Source organism: Scomber japonicus, chromosome 12 (assembly GCF_027409825.1).
Source record: "Scomber japonicus isolate fScoJap1 chromosome 12, fScoJap1.pri, whole genome shotgun sequence".
In the NCBI taxonomy this organism is placed as follows: Eukaryota; Metazoa; Chordata; class Actinopteri; order Scombriformes; family Scombridae; genus Scomber; species Scomber japonicus.
In genome coordinates this window covers 27,106,041-27,126,725 of record NC_070589.1, presented here as the reverse complement: position 1 = coordinate 27,126,725, position 20,685 = coordinate 27,106,041, and the positions used below count along the sequence as shown (strand labels likewise).

The following is a 20,685-nucleotide window of genomic DNA, read 5'->3' as shown; positions in this document are numbered from 1 at the left end:
GGACAACCAGGTTAAAGTGCACTGAGTGAATCACAGGTTCACAGTGACGACCTGATCCCGCTCACTGAGACCAGCTAAGGACAGAAATGATCATTGTTGGTCTATAAAGTCTGGTGCACTTTCCAGGAAGAGCTGTAGTGTTTGTAAAACACCTGAAATATAATGATGTGTAACAGTCATATCGGCCTTTTTAGTGAAATAAACAGTTTGTCTATAATAATAAAGGCGTCTTTAACAGTCTTTAACAATCTGTAACAGTCTTTGGCAATAACACTGGGCATCAAAATGTCTCTTTGTACCCTGAAACACCAGTAATACAGACAACAAAATACATCATGTACTAACAATACATTTAAAGTTACATCATTTAAACTCAAGGTCAGATTTGCTTTGTTTTGTTCAAAATGTCAGCGTCCAGCAGTAAAAGAGACAACAGCAGATGTTTGAGCCACCAGGATTTTAAACTGTCTGACGTTGGTGACGTCTTGCTGATATATTTCTAAAAAGTGTTTGTCTATATTTTCAACAGCAGCGGTATCAGTTGCTTCCCAGACCAGCAAAGTTTTCTCCACAATGTCAGGAATGACATTATTCCAAATAAGTCATGATTATATAACATTTCCATACAATAAACTGCCTCTAATGTGATATAGTCATATTTATGTTTATAATGTTTAAAACTAAATATAAAGTCCATCCTCCTTCAGCAAGTCGGAGCGAGGGCGAGATCCTCTGCGGCTGTGTTCGTGCTCCCTGTCTCTCCTCCGACTCTCTCCGTCCTCCCTCCTCTTCCCTCTCTCCTCCTCGCCTCCTCTCTCAAACTGTCTCCTGGCGCTCTCCACCCGGCTCCCTCGTTTCTCGTCTCCTCCTCTCTCCCTGCGCTCATCGTAGCGGTGGTGGCTCCTCTTCGACTCCTCCCGGTCGACCCCCGGCTCTCTTTCCGAGCGCTCCCTCCTCTGCGCAGTCGTTTTGTGACTTTCATGACTCCTCTCATCATCCTCTCTTTTCACCCCTCTCTCCATCTCCTTCTGAGAGTCTTTGCTTCCTCTCCTCTCTCCTTCTCTACTTCTCGTCATTTCTGCTCTCCAGTCCCTCACTCCTCTGTCTTCCTCTCCCCTCCTCCGGCTTTCTCTGCTGCTGCTCCTTGTCGTTTCGTGTTTACTCCCTCTATCACTCCTCTCCTTGTCTGCATTGCTCCTGCTGTTGTGCCTCCTCGTGCTCTCCACCTCTTTCTTCACTTCCCATTCAGCCTTTCTGCTCATGCCTCTTTCTTCTTCTCTGCTGCTCTTGCTTCTTTGACTTTCAGTATTTCCACTCTGGTATGATCTGCTCATAGTGTCCTCCTCTTTTTCTTTCTGCGTGTTATCAGTAGTTTTATTCATGCTGCTATCTTCTTTAACCTTGTCTTGCTTATTCTCATACTTCTCTTTTCCGGCTGTTATTTGGTTTTCAGTTTCTTTGTTCTTTTTGGTTCCTTTCTGAGATTGTTCTTTTGTCATTATTACTCCTTTGCTGCTTTTCTCCTTGTTTTCTTCTTTGTCTTCATCAGAAGTCTTCTCTAACTCCACCTCATCCTCTCCACCACCTTTCTCCTTCTTTTCCTCCAGCTCTCCTTTTTCCTTCTCCTGCTTTTTCTCCTTCTTGCTCTTCTTCTCTTCCTTTTCCTTCTCCGTCTCTTTACTCTTCTTCTGCTCCACCTCGACTTTCATATCCAGTTTCTCTTCGATCAGGTCCAGCTCCTCCTCCAGCTCAGCCAGCTTCTTTGGGTCGGACTCAAGATCGTCCTCCACCTCCTCCTCCACCTCCTGAATCTCTTCGTACTCCTCCACCTCAATGCCGTCCATCGTCTTCTGCAGGTCTGTCTTCACTTTGTTCATCTCCAGGAGTCCATCTTGAAGTTCTTTACACACTTCTCTTACCTTGGCGGCAAACTTAGTTTTGGCGCCCTTACGGAGGTCGTGAGAATCCTTGGCCAGGAAGAAGACGTCCAGAGCCAAGAAGAGGGCCGACATCACCCCCGTGGTGACGCTGATGGCCTGGGCGGCTTTGGCGGCGCCGCCTGCAGCACCCAGGACCTGCACAGTGCTGATGAGCTTGTCGGTGTTGATCATGAGTTTTTTCCCAGCGCGTCCTCCCTCCTTAATCACGTGCTTGATGTTGCGGTTCAGAGCCTTCTTGTTGGTGCTCTGCATGTATTTCTCAAAGTCCCAGTCCTGCAGGGTGTCCATACCTTCCTGCAGCGGACAAAGACGGGTGAGAATGATCATTTTCAGTCGATGTAATCAAATGTTGTAATTACCATGTTGTGTCATGTGTTTCAGCGTTAGGGATGTTAGGATTATCCAGTTTTACTATTACTAAGACAACTGCAAGAATTGTTATAAGTTATGGTATCTCGTGAGGTTGGGGTAGTGGAAACTTTCTCTTGAGTCGAGACGGGAGACACATCCTGTTTATGTGGACGTGTGGTCATACTGTGTGCTCAGCGTGTCACACACATCCAGGTTACCCAGTAAGTCAAAAAGCTGGAAAATGGCAGAGGGAAGTGATACTCCATATCCACCAAACAAACACACGAGTCAGCAGTGTGGGACCATTTCAGGGATTTAAAAAGTGTCGCCGGAAAGTTGCTACTAAAGGCTCCAACACGTCCAATATGTGCAAACATCTTTGGGATCATCATCCATCTTTGTATGCCCAAATCAAGGAAAAAACTAAATTAGTGAAATGTACAAAAGTGGCCCTAAACTGTGTAACTGTGACTGTGTAAAGTCCCCCAAGTTCAGAGACACGGCACTTCTCCGAGGCAGGAGGGGGGAGAGGAGGGAGAGAGAAGGAGAGGAGGGGCTCCCTCTCGGGCCCCCTCTCTCTCTTCCACTGAGAATGTAGTATTTCATTTTATTTTCTAAAAGTATGGCATATTATTTTGGTGTGAATTGAAAATGTGCCTGCTATTCCCAAACTTATTCGGGACCGGCTTCAGTTAAAATTCAGATCAAACATTTCCTCACCTGTACGAAATCCAAACACTCTCTGATGTCTTTGATCTTCTCCTGGTAGTCCTGAATCATCTTCTCCACTTTCTTACGGTCCATGTTGGAATGAACTGAATCTGTAATATTGGCTGTTGCCGAGGTGAGGCTGCCTGCTGTCGCCACACCGATGCCCACAGCCGTGACGATAATGGAGGCACCAAAAGTGAAAGGTGCCAGAATGAGCCCCGTGATGGTTGCTACGCTGCCGGCGACGCTGGCCACGCCTCCTCCCACAGCAGCCTGCAACGTTTTCTTGTGGAACTGATCGGCGGAGTCGGCCACAGCCAAAAGCTCCAGGATGATCTGCTGTAAGGACGCCCCCCGCTGGTTGAAAAGACGCACAAACAGCTTGGCGGCCATGTAGACACGATCAGCTGCCTGCTCCATCGCCCTGCAGACACATGGAGGAAATGTCAACACTTCAAACATTATAGAAACTTTATATTTGTCTGTAACACTGAATTAAAAATCTCTACAATGGCAAATGATATCATCTAAAATCTGAATGAAAAGTTTAAAAAAAGAGAAACTTTACATACATTTCCTGATCCCCCTCCTGGAAGTTAGACAACTCGTTCCACTCCACCCAACCTGCGAACCAGTAACAGACATTATAATGTTGTTTATGATTTTTAAAATGTTATTTTCCACATACTTTTACTATTTTACAGGGTTCGTTTGATTCCCTAAAGGCAGACGAAAGTCCACACACAGTAGCTCCCAATGCAGGTATGGTTTAGTGGGATATCTAGACTCTTGATATCCTAATCCTAAAAACCCAGATGCCTGTGTCTTGTTTGAGTTTGATTCACTCAACAAGGGTATCAACTCTTTCACATGATGTACTGATGATGATGTACTTGTGTGTATGGCCTGATTTGTCATTTTCTCCTCTTTCATGTTCATTTGTGATTTTCTCTACTTTTAATTTTGGCACTACTGTAAAAAAAAGAGGGATCGAAATAAGGGCTGACATACAAGTAGACCAAAATCAGAAGTATTTGCTTCTAGTTTTAATTATTTTTTATAAACATCATTTATTTTAAGTGAAAGTTCAATAAACACAAACTGACAAATAGCTTCTGTCTCACTCACCTTTGACTGTGTTCCACCAGTCTGTCAATTCATCAATTTCCTGGAGAGAAAAACCAAAACATTTAAAACTAATTGTCGCTCATATGTGTGTAATAATAAAACACACACACTAACACACACACACACACACACACATACCTCCTCAGCTTCGGGCATGCTGTTCTCAGTTGGATAAGCTGCCATCTCTACAGGCTGGACCTCCACTGTGCTCTCCTCCTGGAAAACATAAACAGCTGGAAGTTTAGTATCTGCAACTATTTTCACTCCTCTCCTCCTCTCCGTACGTCCGCTCGCGTCACACAGACTCAGTTTACAGTCTGTGATGTTCAGTGAAGTCGACCTACATCTAAATGTTTACTGTCACACTCGCTCATTAACACTATCAGCTCTGCATGTGATCACTTCAAACTAAACCACGCTAACTCGTGACCACTTCACAGGCTTGTGCACGTGTAGACCGACTTTCTCTCCTCTCTAGTTATTTCACAGCTTCATGATGAAGTGATAAATAATGTAATGTAGTAGAGGAGAGTTTAATCTGAAATAAAGTCTATCTCAATCTGTAGGTTGGATATGGAGTTAAAACAAAGTGCACATATAAATCTGTTCAAAAAGATTTTTAAAAACTATCTTTAACCCTCCTGTTGTGTTCGAGTCAAGGAAGGAAGGGAGGAAGAAGGAAGGAAAGGAGGCAGGGAGGGAGGGAGGAAGGAGGGAAGGAAGGGAGTAAAGGAAAGAAGGCAGGGAGGAAGGAAGGAAGGAGAGAGAGAGGAAGGAACGACAGAAGAAGGAAGAAGGAAGAAGGAAGGAAGGAAGAAAGGGGGATGGAGGAAGGAAGGACGGAGGAAAGAAGTAAGGAAGGAAAGAAGGTAGGAGGGAGGGAGGAAAGACGGAAAGAAGAAAGGGGGATGGAGAAAGGAAAGAAGGAAGGGAGGAAAGAGAGAAGAAGGAAAGAAAGAGAGAAGGAGAGAGGAAGGACAGATGGAAGGAAGGAAGGAAGGAAGGAAGGAAGGAAGGAAGGAAGGAAGGAAGGAAGCAACAGTCAAAACAGACGAGTCAATTTGACCTGGGAGGACGACAGGAAGGTTAAAGAGTTATATGGATGTTTATTTTTTTACATATAAATTGGCATATTTTCTGTGCAGTATCATCATCGTCATCATCATCATCATCATCATCATCATCATCATGCTAACCTGTGGTGCGTTCATGTCCTGCAGCTCCACAGCCTCCTCTATCAAAGCCATCTTGTCTGAAGACTGTGGATTAAAAAAAAGGAACAATCAGCGTAATTTAATGAGCCTGTTTGAGAACTGAAAACATAATGAGAACATAATAAAGGCAGAACAGCAACATGAGCGATAACTTAGGAACAACTGTCAGAGAGCAGCTTTACCTGTGCTGATGAGTTGAGTTTGGGTATTTTGGGAAGAGTTTTCTTGACTCTGAATGACACAACCTGGAGAGATTACAACAAAAAACAGGTTCAAATATCAAAAAGTTTTAAGCTAAAAGAGCTCAAACTGCAGAAGCATGAAAGTGTTATTGTAGTTTTAGACTGAAAATCATTTCACACCATAACTTCTCCCGCATTGAGTGCAGTTTATAGTTTATTTGACACAATTGAGAGAGATGGAAGACCACAGGTTAAACACATCTACAAAAAACTCACTCGTCTTTTCTTCTTGATGGTCCTCCGGCGTTTCAGCCCGCTTCCCTGTGACGGCTCCGAGCCCTCGCCTTCCTGTCACAGAATAACAGAATCAGTTACAACAACTACAGTATCATCAACATTATAAACTGACCATAAGAACAGCAATAAAATCTTTAACATTTAAACCTTGTTGCTAATTATCTCCATTTCTCTCCTGCTACTGTATAATTATGACCACTATTTAATATCGTACCTGTTCAGTTGTTTTCGGCGTCCTCCGAAACCTCCCACCAAATCCTACTTTTTTCTCCTGTTAAAAAAATAAATCCATTAATCTCTCATAAAAAGGCACATCAAGCTTTTAACCTTCCTGTCGTCCTCCCGGGTCCAATTGACCCGTCTGTTTTGACTGTTCCTTCCTTCCTTCTTTCCTTCCTCCATCCCCCTTTCTTCTTTCCTCCCTCCCTCCTACCGTCTTTCCTCCCTCCCTCCTACCTTCCTTCCTTACTTACTTACTTCTTTCCTCCGTCCTTCCTTCCTCCATCCCCCTTTCTTCCTTCTGTCGTTCCTTCCTCTCTCTCTTTCCTTCCTTCCTCCCTGCCTTCTTTCCTTTACTCCCTTCCTTCCTTTTTTCCTTTACTCCCTTCCTTCCCTCCTTCCTCCCTCCTTCCCTCTCTCCTTTCCTTCCTTCGTCCTCCCTTGACTCGAACACAACAGGAGGGTAAACATGTTGATACAATTAAACAGAGTGATAAACTCTTCAGGACTCACCTTTGTGTTTCCAGCTTCCAGCTCATCTCCAGATAAATCATCCTGCAGAAAAAATACATTTTAGAGGAAGAAGAAGCATCAGCTGTAAGTTCAACACACACTGCTGCTCAATTCTTCTACATTTCAGCATTATTAGATGTTACTCAGAGATTAAGATAAAATATGACATTAAACATTTTCATCAATCCGAAAACTCACCTTGTAGTTTTCGTTGAGGCTGTCGCAGCTGGCGGAGAGATCCTTAGTGAGAGGATCCTGGGAAACAAGAAGAAGGAACCGAGTCAGGCGGTGCGTTGAAGAAACTCATACTGCGAAGACTTATTTTTCATTTTTTGTGTTTTTTTAACTAACTATTTCTGACTTTGTGTTAGATGGTAAAAATAGACAGTGACAGAAAAAGGTGGGAAGAAAAACAAAGGTTCACAGTTAGATTTGAACCTGAATATTAATGACTTGTTAGAATTAGCCTATTTTCATACTTCATCACAGTCTAATTAATTAATAATTATTTCTACTATGTTACTATATAACTACTACTGCTACTACTACTACTACTAATAATAATAATGATAAGTGATGAATATTAGTACAACACCTTTTAGATGGTGCTACAAAGTGCTTTACAAAAGAAAAAAAGTGTAATAAAAAGAGAAAAAAGTAGAATGAAATACAGAACATACAATAAATGAACATCAAAATGTTATAATAAACACATAAAACCTAATGTAACCTGAAGTGAGAGCTCTTATTATTTGATTACCTTAGCAACAATGGTGCGAGGAGCTGGTTTGGGAGACCTCTTAAAGATCCCTGCCAAACCTCCGGTCTTCTCCTGAAACAAATGAGATCATTTGTTAAGAAAAAAAAAAATCAATAATCAATACACACAAAAAGAAATAGTTTGACGCCATGATGGCCAAACATTTTGTACCTTTAGTGTGTTTTCTTCCAACAGATTTTCACAACTGGCCGATAACTTCTTATCATCGCCTGTGTTTGAGTCCTGAACACACGACAGGTAATAAAGCTCACAGTGTTACATTATGAACAGCACATATTATGAAAGTCAACTGATTGTGTTCATATATATATTAGGGCTGGGCCGATATGCTTTTGTACCGATTCGATTTTTGGGTCCCGATTCGATTTAAATTGCGATTCTGATTAAACAAGTATTGAGATTTTATATTTCAATTATTGTGATTTTCATTCCTTAAACAAGAACAGGTTGAACCAAACACTTGATAATACATCATAAGTCATATTTACAAAAAACAATCGATAAACACATGACATCAGTTTGTGAGATTTATTTTTAAAACTGTGCACCTGCCTTCACAAAAAACATTCTCATCCGCCAACATCTTACAATAAACTAAACTGCTACATTTAGCTGCTCTTTAGAAAAAATAAATAAATATTGATTCTTGTATGAGAATCAATTTTTAAAAATCGCCAGAAAAACATCGCGATTAATATAAAAATTGATTTTTTTTTTTGGGCCCAGCCCTAATATATATATGTGTGTTATACTGTGAACTCATTTCTGCACCTCGTCTCCTGTCGTCTCCTCTGCTGGTTTTGGAGTTTTCTTAAACATCCCACTGAAGATACTTTTCTCCTGAACACAAAGACATTAAATAAAGGTCAAATGTAGTAAAAGACAGCAAAATGGAAAATTCATTATACAGCTCTGGCATGCTTAAATTTCAGACTCTGAGTGAAGTCCAAATAAAAAAAAAACCTCCTGTTAGCTTGAATTTGAATGTCAGTTTTGCTGTTTTATTGCACAGAGCTGATGTTTCCTTTTTATATCAACCAACATCTGTCTCAGTTACCTTGGTGCTGCTGGTGTCAGACAGATTGTCGTTACTGGCTGACAGCTCCTTCTGGGAGTCTTTGTCCTGAGAAAGAGAAACAGACAGTAAAGAAAAGAAAAGTGTAAACTATCAGAAACACAGACTGTGAAGCTAACAGAGTAACAGACTCACCTCTGCAGCTTCCTCCTCTCCAGATGCTTTTGGTGTTTTCTTGAGACGTCCGCTGAATAATCCTCCTTTCTCCTGATGAGTGAAACCACAGGAGAGCAAATGAGGAGTTTTAGAGGAGAGATAACAAAGATACAGACCTTACTACAGTTTAATGTTGGATATGTGGTTGATGATCTTCTCTACAGGGAAACGTTAGACTTAAAGAAAAAGTGGTTTTAAAGTTTGGCCGATCACAGTGAACAATTTCAGACCTTTTTTTTGTCACAGTAAGATTGCAACAGAGTCTCTCAGCAGGTTTGTGAGCTAGTAAAGATATTTAATTTATATATTTGTGGACAAAGACACACTTTTTCTAATTTTGTGGCTCTCAGCACAACATTATCTTTTTCTTTCAGTCAGGACACAGAATCCGTTAAAAATCTATTAACCTTTGTGTCGTCCTCCCGGGTCAAATTGACCCCGTCTGTTCTGATTGTTCCTTCTTTCCTTTCCTCCCCCCTACCTTCCTGCCTTCCTTCTTTCCTTTCCCCCGTCCTTTCCTTCTTTCCTTCTTCCTTCCTTCCATCTTTCCTGCCTTCCTTCCTTCCTTTCTTACTTCTTTCCATCCTTCCGTCTTTGCGTCTTTCCTTTCTTTCTTCCTTCCTCCCTTCCATCATTCCTTCCTTCCATCCTTCCGTCTTACCATCCTTCCTCCTTTCCTTCTTTCGTCCTCCCTTCCATCATTCCTTCCCTCCTTCCTTCCTTCCTTCCTCCCTTCCCTCCTTCCTTCCGTCTTTCCTTCCTTCCTCCTTTCCTTCTTGTTTCCTTCCTTCTCCCTCCCTTCCTTCCTTGACTCGAGGACAACAGGAGGGTTAAACCTCCACCCAACCCATCACCTCCAAACATGGAGACTTTATACAGACTTTATATAGGATGGCGTCTGTCACTCAAACGTGGTGCAGGCACTAAATATATTTCCAATTCAAATATATTAGATTAAAAGTTGTGCTGATCATCGTATAAAAATTAGATATAGATTAAATGTTGTGACTATTTCATAAAGTGCTGTGAGACTGGGTTGAACATTACTGTTGTGTGTTCGTGGTGCCTTCAAAGACACTCTGGATAATTGTGAGTCAACTTAAATGAGTCAGATAAATGCTGTAACATGCTATCAGAGAATGAAATGCACGAGTCAAATGAAAGTGTGAATAATATACATTCCTCACAACTATAAGAAAGACAATCAAGACATTATATTATTATTATAACCATATGAGACCAAAGCATGATAGAGAATAAAACAGCTGTAGGGAAGACGAAGCTCAGAAGCTGATTCACATGAAAACCTGTTTTTAAATGCGGAGGAGGATCTGCATGCAAAGCGGGACAATTACTCACCTCGTCAAACAGGTTTTCGATGCTGGCTGATCTTTTGAATATGCCGGCGAGGCCTCCTTTCTTCTCCTAAAAAAAGGTTAAAGGAGGTTACTTCTCCAAAATAATTTTAAAAAACAACTTCAGAAACAAAAAAACTGAAGAGAAACAAAATCTAAGCCTCAGTTTTCAGTCTTAGTCGGAGTTTCATCATAAAATTAGCCTGAAGCACATTCCTCCTCTTTACTCTGTACTCATGACTAAGGAGATAATGATGGATAATGGAAACAGGTTGTGGAGGAGTATTAATAATATATATAATCTAATCTCATTTAATATCTTTTATTTACCTTTTCCAATTCAATGTTTTATTTTTCCATTTGCTTTCATGTTATTGTTGGTTTTAAAGTACAGTAGTTGTCTTATGTGACGCACTTTTTAACTAACACTACTACTCTAAAACTTGATCTCTGTGTTCGACTTTCACTTCACTTTACGATTACAGAAGGAGCCGTAAATAACACCCAAAAAATAAAGAAGTAGTACCTTCGGGGCAGCGGTGTCGGACAGATTATCACAGCTGCCAGATAACTGATTTTCACTGCTCAGTTCCTGAATTCAAACCAGAAAACAATAAATACCTTCTTTCTCTTTCAAAACATGAGATTTTTAATAATGTCTGATTGAGTCACAGCACCTTCTCTGCTGCAGCGCCCTCTGCTGGTTTCTGAGGCTTCTTGAACATGTTGCTGAAAATATTTTTCTCCTAAAAAATAAAGTGTTTGGATCAGTGAACGTTCAACCCCTGAGGATATTTAGATGATACCTTTTTTTTATTGAATTACACGACTCACCTTTGTAGTGTTATTCTCAGACAGATCGTCATTGCTTGCCGACAGTTCTTTCTGCGCCTCTTTATCCTGAAACAGAAGAAATAGACGCTGTTTGAAATGACTGAACTGAAGAGGGGGATTAAAAGAACGGTCGCTCTCACTCACCGCTGCATCGGTCTTTTCTCCTGAAGCTTTGGGAGTCTTTTTGAGGAGTCCACTGAACAGGTTTCCTTTCTCCTGATGGAAACAAGAACAACTAAGATGAGCTGATATCAGTGTTGAAAAGACACTTTTACTGTCTTTGGATTTGAACTCTCACCCACCTGTTTGCTCTCAGATAAATTCTCGTTGCTGGCTGAGAGATTTTTATCTGGAGACTCATCCTGTAAGACATGAAAAGATAAATTTATAGCTGTCGTAACTTTAGAAAACTACAAAAAAAAAACCCAACAGATTTAGTCAGATGAAGGTCTGAGGAGTGAAACAGTAATGAGAGTTCAAGTTTAAGTTCAAGTGAGCAGGATTTTTTGGTTTTTAATGCAAGTCACCTGTCACAAGATGTTTTGGTGCACAGAAACCAAGAATGTCGAGAATAAAAATATGAAAGTGAAAAGATGAACTGAAACATGTTGAAAGAGTTTGACACAGTTACCTCCTCAGGTGAAGCAGCTTCTGCAGATTTTGGAGCCTTCTTGAATATCCCACTAAATATTCCTCCTTTTTCCTGAAACACACAGTCTCAGAGCGTCAGCGTCATCTCTTAAAGAGCAGTTATACAGATATATGATCATAAAAGAGGCGTTATAATCTACTCACCTTGTTTTCCTCCGACTGTCCTTCACTGCCGACTGAGAGCTCATCATCTTGTGGCTGCAGAGAAGATTCAAATCATCACAAACTGTTACACACTAGATGCTTTTAAACCTTTCATCACTACGATCTGGACAGTGAAGAGTAAACTGAGCATGCTTTACAACTCAGGATGAAGATTTATTCATTCAAGGCACATTTCCTTCTGTTAAAGTCTACTGCTCAGACAGCTTGGCATCAACGTTCAGTCCTGCTGTGACTAAATGGATCCAGATGTTTAGAGGAGTATCTGCTGCTTACTTCTTCTGTGTTTGACCCGTCTGCTGGTTTGGACGACTTCTTGAACACTCCACCGAACGCTCCTCCTTTCTCCTAAAAACACACAAACGACCGGGTAACTTTTTTTTACTCTTTATACTCATCATCCTTCATCCTGACAAAACACAGACGGACTGATTTAGTAGAGCAGCGGTGTCAAACTAATTTTTGTTCAAGGCCCACATACGTACAGCCAAATTTGATGTCTCATGTGGGCCGGATCATTAAAAAGATGGAAGGGAGGAAGGGAGGAAGGAAACAAGGATGGAAAGAAGGGACAAGTGATAGGAAGGAAAGAAAGGAGGGAAGGAAAGACAAAAGGAAGTAAGGAAGGAAGGAAGGAAGGAAAGGAAGAAAGGAAAAGAAGATGTAGTGTATTTTCTGCTACAGATGTGTGTTACTCTAATGCTAAGAGTTCTGCTTCTGTATAGGCCTTAGTATGAACCTTTGTTCATAACAGCCATAGTCTGGGGATGACAGCTGGTCCCATCCTGTATAATGGTCATTAATATTTGGAGGTTGTCAAACAGTAAAGGCATTGGAACTGAGAATATAAACAAGTATAGATTGTGTCCTTTTAAGGATGAAAAGCAGAGTGCTCTTGGGAAAATGTATACATTTATGGGGCGTAACATCAGTATAAATGATCTTACACACAGAGAACGCGAGAGACAGAAGGAAGGCTCATTGGACTCGGGACACCTTTTATTCAGCAGCCTCAAATTGATAAAGTTCTGTCTCCACTGACCTACGCAGGGCTCTAATTGATTGGTAATAAAGAAAACTAAAAAGAACTTCGACTTGGTTTTTAATTCATTCTTCTCACTTGGAGTGGTGGCATAATAAGCTATATACCACAAAGATGAAGGAAATATGGAAGGAAGGTAGATGTGAATGTGTGTCTGCTAGTCCACATGCGTTAGTGCTCATGTTGTCTACATGTGACGGCTGCTGATCCGTCCAGACGCCAGATGTAGGAACAATGAGTTTGCATGTGTGGTGGGAATGCTTTCCAGAGCCAGCCGCAGGGGAAGATTATTTCAATGGGAAAAACTAGACTCAAACTAATCAAAACAGAAAGAGAGAAAAAGGGCTCTAGCTTCTTAACTTTTAATATTTTCAGGTTTTTTTGAGTCTTCGATGACAGTAAACTGAATATATTTGGGTTATGGACTGACAGTCAGGACAAAACACAACATTTGAGGTGTGCTTTAAGAAATGGTGATTGTCATTTTGTTGATTATTGTAGACAATAATTAGCATATTAACCGATAATGGTAAATACTTGTTTGTTTCAGCCCTACAATCAAACCCACTGAGAGCTACTGTAGCCTTTATTCTGAGTCTGTTCTCCATTTTTTATTGTGTAGTCAGATTTCAGGAAATAGCACAAGTTTCTGATGTCTTGAATGTTTTTATGGCAAAAGAATCATGTTTGACTTAATAAAGATATTGATCTCTGATAACGTGTCTAACTATCACCTTTCAAACTAAACAAAATAACATTTTCCAGACGATGCCGAAGAGTCTTTAGCAGCAAACTCACCTTTGTGTTTGAGGCTTCAGACAGACTGTCAGAGCTCGCTGAGAGATTCTCCTGGAACAAGAAGAAGAGAATAAAAACATATTAAGACTTTAAGCTTATTAAGAACAAAAAACTGAAATTGACAGTTTAAAAGAAATTAGCAGATTAGTACCAGAGAGTTTTTATAAATGCTCCTTTATAAAAATATGTTGTTCTGTAATTCTGCTAAGTCAGATTTTATCTCTAACTTCATATGATTTCATTTATTGTCCCTCTTGTTAGAGGAGCTGCTTTGTGTTGGTCATCACAGTTATTGTAGATTTTAGTAATATTTTTATTTTTATTATTTTATTTGTCATGATCATACACGATGTAATGCAGTCTGCTTACATTATGAGGCTATTACCAGATTATTTTTTAAAGTTCTGCTTAAATAAAAAATAAAAATAATGATGTACAATATGTGAAACATTTATATGACGGGGTTCTGTACGTTTGTCAAAAATATAAATAAAAATAAAATATTATAAGATTAATAAATATAACATAACATAAATAATATCCCAAATATAATATAGATATACATTTAATATAAATAAAAATATGAATAGATGAAAAAAAGGAATAATATCAGCAGGATAATTAACAACAGCCACATGTAAAAGGCGACAGAGCTACCAGACTGTTGTTACCTTTAATCTTTTCTTCCTAAAATTAAAGCCTAACCTGGTGTTTAGTGCACTGAGCTGCTGTTATTAGGAGTTCAACAGTATTTACAGGAAGCTACTCTTTTACCTCTGTGGATGTTTTAGGAGTCTTTCTGAGCAGTCCGCTGAACAAACCGCCTTTCTCCTACAAAACAACCAAAAACATGACAACTCATTTTCATACAGTGCAGAACTATCATGAAACTTATCTTCCACCCAACAACCAAACACACACACACACACACACACACACACACACACACACACAGAGAGCTTTTCATGTTAGTCACACACTGACTCATGGTTTCAGTAGGTGAGGGATCAGACTCTCACCTTGTGGTCTGACAGACTGTCGCTGCTGACGGAGAGCTCGCTCCGTAACGCCTCCGCACCTTCAACTTCCTGAAAACAACAAAAATGTTACTGAACCTGTGTGAACGTCAACACTGCTCTCCTAACACACACCAGCATGAAACAGGAAACCAGAGGAACACCATTACAGCAACATTATCTGTAGTATAAACTCATCACCTGAAAACCTGTGATTTTTGAGAATAAAATTTTATCCGCGAGTTTAATTTTGAAGCAAGTGTATTAAATGTTATATAAGACTTATAAATCCAACTTCAGTGGCTTAAAAGAAAGAGATAAAGCCAATACTGTTGAAAAAGAAAGAGTCTTCTTAAATATTTTACCAATAATGTCTCATTTGCTTTAAAGTGTCAAAATTATTATTATTATTATTATTAATCATTAAGTTACTTACATTTTGAGAGATTTTAGGGATAAAGTCGAAATATGTAAAATTTATGTTGAGAATAAAGTAAAAAAATCTACAAAACAAAGTTGTAAAATTCTGAGATTGTAAAAAGTTTGTAGTAGTAAAATAGAATAGTACAGCTTTTTATGTGTCCTCTAGTTTAATTGTGAACAAGGTGTATTAAATGTTGTATATCTCTCTCTATGTTGGAAATTAGTTCACAGAATCTGGACTTTAATTCAATGGGAAATCAATTTCACATATTTTGGAAATGGCCAAAAATCAAACTGTAGTGGCTCAAGAGAAACTGAAATAAAGTCAATACTGTGGAAAAAGAAAGATTAATAATGTCTCATTTTGTCCAAAGATTAATATGTGACTGAATTTTGCATCTTTCTTCTTTTTCGACTTTCTTAAATATTTGACTGATAATGTCTCAAGTTTGTTAAAGTGTCTAAATTACAACAAAGTTTTAGGGACACTGCTGCGAATAAAGTTGAAATATGTGGAAAATTAAGTAAAAAACCTGCATATTTTGAGATGACGTTGCAGGTTTAATCAAGAAGTACTTTATCTTATGATCAGAGATTTTATGATTGACCTGGTGAAATAAATAAAGAACCACTTCCCTGATGCATGAGACAAAAAAACAATTAATTCTCTTTTTAATAGTGACCCTTATTCTCCATCATACTAAATGCCATCCCTCCATCCCTCCAGGTCTTTAACATTGATCTTCTTAAACGAGGAAGTTCAGAGTCACGGTGACCTAATGACCAGGCAGGATTACAACGCTGAGGTTTTGACACACAAACGAGCTTTTCTGGCAACCAAACCAGCTGACTCTTAATCTCGTTAATCGCTCGGCTCCCACCACATTTTTTTGTGCACTAATCCTTTAATTTCCAACACATTCACACACTGGACTCTATTGTGTTTGTTCCTGAACGCTAATCAGGGTGTGAACCACAGCGGAGCCAGGGGGAGCTCGATTAAAACATGATTTATGAAATAAATTTTTTTTACGGGATGCGACTTTTGTCATGCATGAATTCATAAAATTGGGGTTTTGTTGATGTAGAGAGAGAGAGAGAGAGAGAGAGAGAGAGAGAGAGAGAGAGAGAGAGAGAGAGAGAGAGAGAGAGAGAGAGAGAGAGAGAGAGAGAGAGAGAGAGAGAGAGAGAGAGAGAGAGAGAGAGAGAGAGAGAGAGAGAGAGAGACCTAGCTTTAGCCCAGATTTTATTAAACTTCATCTTTTATTTCCTTTTCTCTTATTTTATTTATTTAATCACTTTTATCTATTTAATGATCTATTTTTATTTATTTTATTTGAATTTGTAAACATTTTTATCATTTCATTTCTTCTTCTTGTCTTTTAATCTCTTTCTTAACCTAACTTACGTCCAACTTTTATTAAACTTCATCTTTTATTACCTTTTCCCTTATTTTACACATTTTTTAAATCATATTTATCTATTTTTAAACATTTTTATCATTTTTATTTTCTCTTGGTTCATTGGTCTTAATTATGGTCTTTAATTAATCCTTTTTTCTTCTGTCTCCTTATCAGCTTGTTAATCAACTAACTGAACTACGCTAGTCTGTATATAAATAAAATGTGATTGATTGCTGATTGAATATGATTACCCGTCACGTGAGTTTACCTCTTCAGTCTGAGCAGCTTCAGTTTGTTTCTTCTTGAACATCCCGCTGAATATTCCTCCTTTTTCCTGCTGATAAGAGACATTACAATATCAGCAGCAGTTACACAATGATATTAATTATAATGCTGCAATTAATAATAATTAATAATGTGTATCCTGTCTGAGCTCACCTTTGAGTGTTCAGACAGATTGTCGTTACTGCCCGACAGATCGCTGTGTAGAGACTGTCGGTCCTGAAACACAAAATACTTTTTAAAAAGGAAACTCAAAACCTGTTGAGCTTTTGAGTAATAGTTTATAATCTTTTTATTTTATTCTATTGTGCTTGTGTTTGATGTTTTTTTAATCTTTTATTTTGTCTACTTTATTTTACACTATTTCATTTTTGTCATTCTAGTTTCATCAATTTTATTTGTCTATTTTATTTTATTTTTAAATTTTTTCATCCGGCATAGACGCCTTTATTCAACAGTAGACTGACAGGAAACATGGGAGAGAGAGGGGGGGGGGGGGGGGGGGGTGTGACATGCAGCAAAGGACCTCCGGCTGGGATTCGAACCGGGGTCGGCCGCATACATGGCATGCGCTCTAACCACTCGACCACCTGCATGCCATTTGTCTATTTTTTTGTCTTTTAATCTCTTTTTTAACCCAATTTTAGCCCAGGTTTGATTAAACTTCATCTTTTATTTCCTTTTCCCTTATTTTATAAATGTATTTAATCACTTTTATCTATTTAATGATCTATTTTTACTTATTTTATATGAATTTTTAAACGTTTTTATCATTTTTATTTTCTCTTGGTTCATTGGTCTCAATTTCAGTCTTTAATTGTTCTTTTCTTTTTTATTCCTTTTTTCTTCTGTCTCATTATCAGCTTGTCAATCAACTAAACAAATATGATTACCCGTCTAATGATGTGACCCTTTAGTTTTCTTTAAGCAGATAAATATTAAAACTTTAAATCAAAAACTGTCATATTTCCTCCTATGAGTTTACCTCTTCAGTCTGAGCAGCTTCAGTTTGTTTCTTCTTGAACATCCCGCTGAATATTCCTCCTTTTTCCTGCTGATATCAGACATTACACTGTTACAGTTACACAATGATATTAATTATAATGCTGCAATTAATAATAATTAATAATGTGTATCCTGTCTGAGCTCACCTTTGAGTGTTCAGACAGATTGTCGTTACTGCCCGATAGATCGCTGTGTAGAGACTGTCGGTCCTGAAACACAAAATACTTTTAGTTTATAATCTTTTTATTTTATTTTATTGTGCTTGATGTTTTTTTTATCTTTTATTTTGTCTACTTTATTTTACATTATTTTATTATCATTCTACACTTTTATCTTCTTACCAATTGTCTTTTTGTCTTTTACCGTCTTTCTTAACCTTCCAGCTTTTAAACTTCATCTTTTATTTTTACTTTTCTTTTGTCTTTTTAATCTAGTTTTTATTCTTACTTTTAATAAACTTTTTCTCTTTTTCTCTCTTATTCTACTCATTTAATTATTTAGTTTTACTGATTTTATTTGAATTGTTTAACATTTTTATTTTCTCGTGTGCATTGCTCTCAATGTTTGTCTTTAATTGTTCATTGTTTCTATTTATTTTTTAATTTATTTAAATGTTTCTATTTTGTCACTTATTGTTTGATTGATTGCTGATTGAGTATGATTACCTGTCTAATAATGTGACTCTTTTGGTTTCCTTTAAGCAGATAAATATTAAAACTTTCCCACGTGAGCTTACCTCTTCAGTCTGAGCAGCTTCGGTTTGTTTCTTCTTGAACATCCCGCTGAATATTCCTCCTTTTTCCTGCTGATATCAGACATTACACTGTTACAGTTACACAATGATATTAATTATAATGCTGCAATTAATAATAATTAATAATGTGTATCCTGTCTGAGCTCACCTTTGAGTGTTCAGACAGATTGTCGTTACTGCTCGACAGATCGCTGTGTAGAGACTGTCGGTCCTGAAACACAAAATACTTCAATATGATGAATCAGTTTAATGATGTGACCTTTATGGTTTTGTTTGATGAGATAAATAATAAAACTGTCAAAAACTGGCATATTTCTGGATTATTGTAGATTTAAATATGTAGCTCTTCATCAGTGGAGAAAGTGCACGGGAGCACGAGTTGTCTTACACTTACAAAAAGGTTTATTGACTTGATCAACGAGAATGAAAGAAGTTTTGGTCATCCAGGGATAGTCTGAAGACATAGTTTTAATCTATTTTCACCTAGTTTATACTCTACTTTTTTTCTTACTTATGCTATACTTTCAATAAATATATTTATAGCTTTATTTTATTTATTTAGATTTGTATCATTCTTATTTTCTTTTAATGTGTTCTTTGTTTTTTATTCCTTTTCTTTATATTGTCACTTGTTTCTTTTCATTATCAGCTTGTCAATCAACTAATCATAAAGCACTGAAAGACACTAGCCTGTATGGAAGCTGCTACTATATATAAATAAAGTTTGATTGATTGATTGATAGCTGATCCATGTCCAAATAGAAATGAGTCTACTGGTCTACAGAACAGAGTCTCAGCGTCTTTGTCCTCCGCTCAGAGAGACAGGCAAACACATATCTGACATATCTCGGTTGCTATAGCAACACTATCAGGGTGCCTACTGTTTTCCCTAAAAGGAGCAGACCTACTGTCTCCTACTATCTCAAGGGGGGACAGTGTCTTCCAGTCGAGATTTGGTGCGGCCTTGCGATGATGTATGACGTAATGCCTGAGATTACCTCGTCACTCTGAGCAGCTTCTGTTGGTTTCTTCTTGAACATCCCACTGAATATTCCCCCTTTTTCCTGAAATAGACATAAGCTCCGTTAAGGTCAAGGTCAATCCTCTGTGAGTCCGCCTGTGTGTGTGTACACTATAATTAGAGATAAGTGTTCATCTTCTCTCTGCTGCTGTAACACAAAGCTGCTCACCTTGTTCTCAGACAGACTGTCACTGCTGGCGGACAGCTCAGCGTGAGCACTCAGATTCTCCTGAAATATCAAAGAGACATAAAATAGAGACAAAATACAACTACAGCTCAACAACTGGAGGATAAATATGTTCAAAGATGAGTGAAAAAAGCTTCCAGTTTTAGCAGGTTGAGTCTCTCACCTGTGATGGAGTCTCATCTGCTGGTTTGTTGGATTTTTTAAGGATACCAGAGAAAAACTTTCCTCTCTCCTGCAAAATAAACAGATTCAAAACTTTTCCATGAGTTTTCAAGGACCCATCATTTCCACGAGCAATTAAAACCTTTATTAAACTCATTACAGACAACACAATCCATGAAATACAAGTGTGTAAAAGACCAGAAATGTCATGATTTTATTTAATTGTATTACTTTTCCAGGCCCGGAAAATTAGACTTAATGATTCTACGACTTTTCCAGGTTTTCCAAGACCGTGGGAAACACAATTTTTCCCAAATATAGTGCAACACCAGAGGATCATTGCATTTCTGTACCCACTGAAATAAGCAGACAGATTTAAATACAGGGATCATCTCAGATATTTGTTGCACAATTTATATATTTTTTTTTAAAAATGACATTTTTAACACGAACAGTTCATGAATTTTGTGGCCACTATTTGGCTCCTTTCTTAAACTACTACTTCTTTTACTTCTTCATGTGAAGCACTTTCTGCAAATTTCTGTTTTTAAAAAGTGCAACAAATAAAGTTTGCTTTAGCCATTAAAATAAGACGTACGCTGGGTTGTTCAGATGTTTTCTCTTCTTCTTCTTCTTCATCATCTTCAGCATCACTCTCTGCTTTAGTGACCTGGCATTAAATACAACAATGAATGAAAAGTGGAATAAAATAAATATATACTGGAAATTCAGTCTCAAAAAACACAGCAGGAAGAGGAGGAGGAGGAGGAAGAGGAGGGAGAAGAGGAGGGAGAAGAGGAGGGAGGAGGAGGTGATGTTACCGTAACTGCAGGAGAAGAAGTTTTGTCTTTGGGTGTTTTCCGAAACATTCCTGCAATCCGATCTCCGAGGTCCTAAAGAAAAGAGGGTTAGGGTTAGAAATGCTGGTAAATTTAATCACAAGCTTTATGACACTTTTCAAAATCTGTATTTTCTCCAATAAAACATTATTCTTGAATACATTCAAAGTGTTGACAGCACATA

General features: G+C 38.4%; 1 protein-coding gene across 1 annotated transcript; it reads right to left on the bottom strand.

The window, feature by feature from the left end:
* Positions 1–1,643: 1,643 nt before the first annotated feature.
* On the bottom strand, positions 1,644–4,504 carry apold1a (apolipoprotein L domain containing 1a; the record flags this gene model as incomplete). Its single annotated transcript, XM_053330798.1, has 6 exons — positions 4,475–4,504; positions 4,269–4,346; positions 4,131–4,170; positions 3,575–3,626; positions 3,012–3,426; positions 1,644–2,234 (listed from the first exon to the last, which is right to left on the bottom strand). Coding segments are annotated over exons 1-6 (1,206 nt in total), but the record flags the coding sequence as incomplete, so codon positions are not given.
* Between the last annotated feature and the right edge of the window lie 16,181 nt (positions 4,505–20,685).